Source organism: Monopterus albus, unplaced genomic scaffold (genome assembly GCF_001952655.1).
Source record: "Monopterus albus unplaced genomic scaffold, M_albus_1.0 scaffold51.1, whole genome shotgun sequence".
In the NCBI taxonomy this organism is placed as follows: Eukaryota; Metazoa; Chordata; class Actinopteri; order Synbranchiformes; family Synbranchidae; genus Monopterus; species Monopterus albus.
Window position 1 is genome coordinate 4,019,477 of NW_018127931.1, and position 8,758 is coordinate 4,028,234.

General features: G+C 38.8%; 1 protein-coding gene across 1 annotated transcript in view; it reads right to left on the minus strand.

Annotated features, from left to right (window-relative positions):
- The window catches only part of ptprz1b (protein tyrosine phosphatase receptor type Z1b), an 84,940-nt gene that overhangs the window by 44,636 nt on the left and 31,546 nt on the right, over positions 1 to 8,758 (minus strand). The window contains exon 3 of the mRNA XM_020601530.1: positions 6,637 to 6,816. Coding sequence (XP_020457186.1) covers positions 6,637 to 6,816 — 180 coding nt within the window. The remainder of the gene's footprint in view (positions 1 to 6,636; positions 6,817 to 8,758) is intronic.

The following is an 8,758-nucleotide window of genomic DNA, read 5'->3' on the forward strand; positions in this document are numbered from 1 at the left end:
TTAATAGTGACAAGAGGACGATACCTGGAGGGGTGGGTTGGGTCTTTATTAGGTTCCAGCAGGAGTGTCATGGTAGCCGTATTCATATGTGTCAGTACTGTAGAGGTGGTTTTAATTTCTGTGGTAACTGAGATATAGCGGTGATAAATTCTGCCAGAAGTGTTTATAAAATTCAGCAGGGAATCCGTCAGGTCCAGGTGATTTGTTATTTGGCATGGATTTCAGTGCTCTGTGGAGTTCTTCCACAGTGATGCGGGCATCTAAGGTATTGGATTGTTCTCTTGATAGTGTTGGTAATTTTATATTGTTTAGGAAAGTATCTATTTCAGATGGGTTTGTTTCGTGATCAGAGGAGTATAGTTTGTTATAAAATGCCTTAAATATGTTGTTAATATCCTGTGGATTATGGACAGTTTCACCTGCAGAGTCAAGTATGGGTGTAATGATTGCTTTTTCTTTTTTACATTGTAGTTGATTTGCCAAATAGTTACTTGTTTTGTTACTATAATGAAACTGTATTTGAGTTGTTGGATTAGGAATTGTGTTTTTTTGTATATAATACTTTCAAGTTGAGTTTTGAGGTGGGTCAATTCATTCTGTATTCATTCAGTAGGGTTATTTGAATATGATTCTGCCAGTTGTTTTATCTTTAGTTCCAACAATAAATTGTGAACTAATATTAGAAAGGAGATTCGAGCCTCAGGACAGATATGTCAAATACAAATCTGAAGCATACAAACAATTTCCTCAGTTCACACTCATTATTCAGGGACAGATGGTTACATTTCTTGTTCATTCAGGAGCCACTAGTTCTCTCATTAAACCTTCACAGTTGCCACACCCTCCAAAGATGTCTGGTAACTTTGTGTATTCTGTAGGAGCCTCAGGGAAAACGATCAAAGAACATACAACAGCTCCTCTCTCGTGCCCCCTCCCTGAGGGAAGGTCATTCAAACATTGTTTTCTGTTCTCTTCATATTGTCCTGTCAGTCTCTTAGGCAGAGATCTTATGTGTAAACTTGGAATCTCACTTTGTTCAACCTCTGATGGTATTACTGTCCACCAAGACAGTGACTCATACACACACTCATTTGTGCTAAATAGCCCTTGTGAGTTACTGTATGCTTATGAGTGGAAATTACAAAATGGTCCACTGACTTCCTCACTTGTTGCTGAGGCTAAACAATTGGTTGTTGATGAACACACTGATTTTATGCAACCTGGAGATTTGCATTGGTGCAACCCCCGGCTCAGGGAGCTTCTCCTTCAGACTGTTATGGTTGACACTCTGTGAGAGTTCACTCCTTCCAGCCGGAATAAATGCCCACCTCAGGAGTTGGTATCAAGGTTTATTTTGCACTCACTGAATCCTGATAAGATAATTTTTGCCATAACAGTTGCCTCTATTCTGTTGCTCAGCTTCATCTCTGCCTCTTGACATGTGATCTTTCTTCTTGGTCTGCTGTTCCTCTGGGTGAATCTCCCTCAATTATTTGCTCTCTTGTTTTGTTTTCTTTTGTGGCTGTGGCTCACGAGGTAGGGCAAGTCGTCTTCTGACCAGCAAGTTGGTGGTGCGACTCCCGGTCTCCCCGCATGCCTAAGTGTCCCTGAGCAAGGCACTGTACCCCGAATTGCTCCCGGTGGCTTGACTAGCACCGTTGTGTGGCAGCCTTGTCGTCATCGGTGTGTGAATGTGGGTGTGAATGGGTGAATGGTTAATGATCTCCTGTAAAGCGCTTTGGCCAGTGCAACACACTGTGAAAAATGCGCTATATAAATACAGTCTATTTACCATTTGTTTTTTCCATTAAATTCTTCACATTGTTCATGATATTGTTAGGGTTTTGGACTACTTTCCTGTCAAGGACTTTTATTTTGTATGAGTTTCCTGTTTGTGCCATTTCACCTGCATCCGCTTCACTCTGGTTCCTGATTATCATTCATTGCTTTCACCTGTTGCTTGTTACCTCCCGGTCTCTAGCCTTTATATTCTACTCACTTCCATCAGTCAGATGCTGGTTCATCCTGTTATCACTCCTTGTCTGTTTGTGTTGTTCCTGTGGCCCTGTATAAGTCTCCTGTTTTGTTTCTTACTCTAGCAACCCTTGGACTGTTTCTACTTGGATTTTGTACTTGCCTGCCATTTTGGATTCTTGGTTTGTTTCTTCAGGTTTGTTTGAGTTGTGTATATTGAGTTTTATCTAGCTCCCAGACTGAACTGTTTAGTTGTAGGCTTGTTTATCTTTTGTTACACTTCGTCAGGTTGAGCTCCTCGAGTTATCCCTCTTGCCTCTCTGTTCAGTATCCATTAAAGATTCTACTAAAAACTATTCCTTGGCCTGTGTCTGCATATTTGTGTCCTTCCTGTGCTTTAGACTTGACAGCTGTGTTTTACAACAATGGAATAATGTGAAAATCATTTCCATAGATTGGATCTACTACATACTGTATTCCTCTTCAGCTTGCTGCTTTACTATCATTGTTGCTGGGATTGAATATGAAACAGTTTGCGGTTTGACTTTCTGCAGGCTGACATTGCAAACATGGCATTGTAACAAGAGAATAATAGGACTCCATCTGTCAAAGTGAGGTGTCAAATGAGTGATTTATGGCCCATCTACTTTTGACACCTTGCTTCTGTCTAGATCAGAGGGCCAAACCATAATTGCATACATCAAAGGGTTTCACACGTAGGTGTTACTTTTATACAACAGAACATTTTATTAAAGGTTTTATAACCACATTAATAGTTTTTAATTAAGGTTTCTCATGGGAATAGTGCAACACCCCCACAGACTATGGATGACACCACCATAGGGATTATTAGAATAGCTCTGAACATCTTAATGATCACCTTTATTTGTCCAAGTATGTTACACACAAGAAATTTGTTTCCGGTACAAAACCGAGGCAGCCATCTGCGGCACCAACTCTACCGATGACTAACCATTGGGGACAACTTGATGGTTCAGTATCTTGCCCAAGGACACTTCGACACATGGACTGCAGGCACTGAGATTCGAACTTCCGACCCTCCAATTGGGCGATGGCTGCTCTACCCACTGAACCACGCTTGCCCCCACATCCACAGTTGCCCCATCAGCCCATACTTCCCTGAAAACTGATACTGTAATACTTAATATTTTTCTAAATAACTCACAGGGAATAAGGAATGGTGTGGACATCTAGTTTCAAGGAAATTTAGCCAACAATTTTTTGATAGATGTATGGCTTAAAACTTAATTACAATCCCAAATCAGAAAAAGATAAGGCGGTTTGTGAAATTAAAACTGAAAAAAAAAATGATTTGTATATCATCTGTGTCCTTTATTGCACTGAAAATAATATAACAGAACATTATTTGATGTGATACCTCATCAATTTTATTCTTTGTTCAAAATAAACCCATTTGGAATAAAGGTGTATAAGTGTAAAACATTTTTCAGTGTTGATTTGATACAGGGGAAATTATGGATCTATACATGCACATTTTAATGGTTCTATGGTGCAATACATTATATTATCAGAGAAAGACTGTCTGATTTTAATGGTTGCTGTACAATAACTTACACTCCAGCACCACCAGGCTCCACCGGACAATTAGGACTGCAAACGAAAAAATAAAATCATCTGTGCCAGCCTGCCCTCTGTGGAGAACTTGTACACCTCACGGGCCAAAAGGAGGGCAAAGAAGATCTCTGCAGACCCCTCACACCCTGAACACAACTGAACAACACTGAACTGTGAAATTGGATTGATTATTTTTTTTGATCATGCCTACTTTTGACATCTTGCCTCTGCCTAAATCATAGGGGTCAAACACTATCTATATACTTAAAAAGACTTTCCATATTTGTGTTGCTTTTCTACAACAGAACATTTTATTATCGATTGTATAACAGCATTATTGGATTTTATTTGAGTTTCCTAGGGGGATTAGTGAAACAGCATCAGTGGTGAACACCCTGTGTACCTTTCAGTTACATTTAACTGTATAAATTAGGGGGTACCCATCTTTACAGGCTAAGCGAGGCAGTCTAGAATGTCTTAAAACATGAAAATAACCAAAAACTACATCCTATTGTAAAATATTGTAAGATTAATGAGTCCTATGAGAAAAATAAAACCACTCTGAATCATAACATGACTACTGCATACCAAATCAGAGACCCCAGTAACATACTGTGAATTACAGTACCTAAAAAATGTTTTAACCTTCTTGGATGTTTTGCTATTTGTATTAAGGCCACAATATGCTAACCCCTGGACATAGGAATAAAGCTTAACCTCTCACACTAAAGTGACATATTTGAAACACATTAAAGCTCCAAACTCTGCTTGAGGTTTTCTGGCGGAGATATTCACTCAGTAATTGACTACCATAAACCTGCAAACAGAATTCCCTGCAGACCTCCAACTTTCATGTTATTAATTCAGGATAAGACCCCAAAACCTCCCAAATAACAACAAACTGCAGTTATATGCAGCTACCCCCTTATACCCTCTGATGTTACTGTACTGAGAACTTTTTATAAACCAGTATACTCTGGCTCTTTGAGGAAGTGTTACACTTTGTCTGAAATAACCAATAAAAGCCATGACACTGGCCACTTAAGACCATATTTGTTTTCCACAGTATTTAATTGACATAAGATGTTATTAGGGATAGGAAATTTAAAGGATAGTGTATATTATGTAATAAGTAAACAGCTGGATATTTTATATAAAATGTTTTCTGATATAACTTTCTAAACATCACCTCCCCTCTCATCAACCAGCCGGTTTGTATAGAATTCACCCAAGCAACAAGCCCAATCAGAAAAGTGCTGCTTGTGTTGTCACCGTTAGGTTTCCACAGCCAGGCAGCTTGTTATCACCGCAAGGTTGCTACTGCCTGTTTTGACTCTCTGAGACACTGTTGAGAAGGCTGGCATAATATTAACACTGTTGATTGTTGAGCAATATGATTAAACTCATTATAATGTTGTGTTCTAAGATAGGGCATTTGAATTATACTGTGTGTAATATAATAAGTAAACAACTGACTAGTTTATTTAGATTGTTTTTAAATGACTCTCTGAAAATTATGTCAATATTTCAACGTTAATTTCAATCATCACTGATTCCCTTTTCAGGAAGCTGCATTTAAACTATTTATATTATAGTCTTAAACAGCCTAGATCATTACCACCAGTCATGTAAGGTGTGTTTTTTAAACTTACCATTAAGTCTCACTGATTAGTGGAAATATCATTCCCTTTCAAGTAGCTCCAAGGTTGGTAAATCCAGCTGGTGATTGCTGTGTCTTCACCCACAAATCGTTTGCGTTACAGACAACCACATACATTCCAAAAGTTGTGAAATTAATTCCAACAGGTAGCATTGCACCGACAATAACATCATTGATTGTTAGAATCCTCTCGCCAATCCACAACACACCACATGTGGCATACACACTGGCCTCATGCCATCAAAAAAATTTAAAAAAAATGGTACTGTGCTCTGGACGAATCCAGCATTAATGAGATGTTCATTTACATCCCCAGGGTGCTTCACTGCCCGACTGCTTGTAGGTTAGACCTGGTCAGGTAAAAAAGCAAGTCCCTGTACATGAACATTTCTGGAAATGCAGTAACCTCAAGCCCTGTATTTTCCTTCACATCCTCTGGTCACAATGCAGGCAGCAGGAGATAAAACATATCCACAAAGTCATGTGAAGTCAAAAAATTCCACTTTTAGAATGGCACCAGTGGATAACAGGCAAGCTCAAATGAATACACAACTGCCTTGAGATTATGACTATTCAAGGAAATCCTTACACTATCGCATACACCTAATTTTTTTAGCTTTAAGTCACAGATGATAATTCACCATTATAACATTGCTGATGTCAGAAAACAAGGAGAAGCATGCCATGGGCACTTTAAAATGAAATGGTGTTGCAGAGAAACACTAGCTTCTCCTAAATTAAAAGAATGACCTATTTATTGGATTAATATGTATTTTCATTTAAAACTGAATTCATACCTCTAACAAAACTATTAGGCTGCGCTTCCTTATATGTTAGCATGAAACAACCACCTTTGCCTATGCTTAAGAGAAGTATTTACAGTATGAATTGATAGTTCTTTAATTACAGAAAAGAGAATTAATTCAGTTTTAAGCTATACATCAATCAAATAAATTGTTGGCTAAACTTTCTTAAAACTAAACCCTGACACTAACCCTTAATCCCCGCAAATTATTTAATATTTAGAGAGAAAAACATTAGGTTTTACACCTATCACTCTTCAGGGAGCATTGGCCTTTGTCCTCTGCATTCAGAGTTATTCTAATAATTCTAATGTATGCAATTAGGGGTCACCCTTTGATATAGGCAGAAGTAAGGTGTCAAAAGTAGGTGGCGCTTAAAGGTCATAAATCACTCTTTTGACACCTCATTTTGACAGATGAAGTCTTCTCTTACTCTCTGTAGCAGTTTGTTTAGTTAAGTGAGCACTCTAAGTTAAAGTTGGGTCATGGCAGAGATTTCATACTTGGAATTCCGACAGACCATTCAGACTTACTTCTCAAAATGTTGACACCTAGGCTCTGCAGTAGAGGTACATAAAGAAGATTGGGAGAACATCATCATACCGGTCTTCCCGTTGTTGTGGATGGTGCTGGAGTCTGCTGTCAGTTCTTCCCAGCCCTCTAACTGTAGGTTTTGATACTGCAACTGGACCTGGGTAAACATCTCATCAATGTCCACAGGAGACTGCCTAGCACTGTTACAGAATGGGTACTTCTCACCCCAGTTATGCTGGTTCAGGATACCTGTGTATGAGAGAGAAACATTTTCAAGGACTACTAATCAGAATGTGTCGAACTTCTGTTCATTTCTTCCTCCATCAGGTGTCACCAGAAAATCTGGAAGTTTCCTTATGTACTGGGAAAGCTGTGCTCATTTGCTGTTTTGTGATTGTGAATTGCTTTTTGAGTGCACAGTACGCATTTTGTTTAAACATACTAATGTGGTGTGTGTGTTTCAACAAGGCTGTGCTTTTCACATGAATAATGCAAAAGAATATGAAGCATCAGGACAGGCAACATTTGCAGCCAAGTATGGAATACACAAAAAAAAAAAAAGAAAAAAAAATTAATCACATTTCTCTATATCATTTCCTATAACACATTAATTTAGTACAGCTGTTCTACTAAATGTGACCTCTGCCTGGAATAAATGCATGCTAAGTGAACTGATTATTTATAAGTTTATGTATGCTTATATTACTTTTTAGGTATATACACATTTATTGGCATGCATTGTGTACATGCATGTAAAATATTTATTTTCAGGTATATATACTGAATCGCTGTAATTATTCTTGTGTATGACCAATTCTCATCTAGACCTATTCAGGAAGATCTCGAACACAAAACCCATGTATTTATCATGGCAAGTCATATTTCAGAAGTTGGAGTAGAGGAGAAAACAAATAATATAACATTTGACTGTACTAAAAGTACTATGTATAACACCATGGGATTATTCTGCTTTTCTGTCTCTAACTCAGTGACATATTTTTAAAAGATGAATGCATATAGTGTAAATTTAAAATGAAACATCATAGCTACAAAGGCTTATTGTAAAACTTGTAGAACCAAAGTGGGGGCGGGGTGCAGCCCTGTATGCACCACGTAGGTTGCTGTAAACATGATCCAGAGTGTTCTTGCCCTGGGTGGGAATGTTCACATGTTGGTAATATTTGGGAAGTACAGTCTGTAAATTGCACTGGTTAAAGTCGCCTGCAGCGATAGATACAGCATTGGGGTGAGCTGTCTCTAGCATGCTGATAACATCATGGAGTTTGCTGAGAGCTGTCAAGGGATTACCTCTTGGGCTAACATACACAGCAGCCAGAAACACAGCACTGGTTCCCCAACCAGAAGCCCTGGATAAACAGTCAGGTACGCCACATGCTGCATGCTCGCTCTCATGCATACAAAGTTGTATGTACTGTTGTACCCAGTACTTTTTACCATACTGACTCTGAGAGACGAGGCAGTCCAAATAAGTACAAAACAGTGCTGATTTATTCCATGAACACAGGTAAAAATCAACATTACACGCTCAGGCATCTTGCACCTCCAAACTGCTCGCAGGCAGATGAAAGATGAAAGACCCTGAACCGAACCAGGCCTATACATTTATCTCTTCGGTTGGGCTAGCCCCATACTACACAGAAACGTCAACCGAGACGTCTCTGTTACCAGCTTTGCAGCTGGCCATAGCAGTAGTCAAAACATGAAGCAAATCAATGTGTGTGTGTCTGTTGATTAAGTGGTGTGTAGCTAAAAACATTCTCACACGACATGTCATGACATTAAACATAAGAAAATATTATGGCTAAGGCTACAGTTATACACATCATAATAATAATAATATTAAACATCCTGTCTGCTGACAGTCATCAACTTTTCTCTCTGGTTATCCTTGACCAGATGCACCCTGTAGAAACTCATGAGCATGACTAAGCATTTAACAGTTTAACTAGACACCCTATCTCCACTAAACATTTCTAATACATAAAGTATCTAACCAATATCTATCTGATTAAAAATACCTAACAGTACAAAGTACAAAGCTGCGAAATACAGACTGAGGAAAGCCATCACAGCGGCCAAGAGGCAGTACAGAGAGAAGCTGAATGGCTTCTATTCTACTGCTGACTCTGGACAAATGTGGCAAGGCCTGCAGCACATCACAGACTACAGG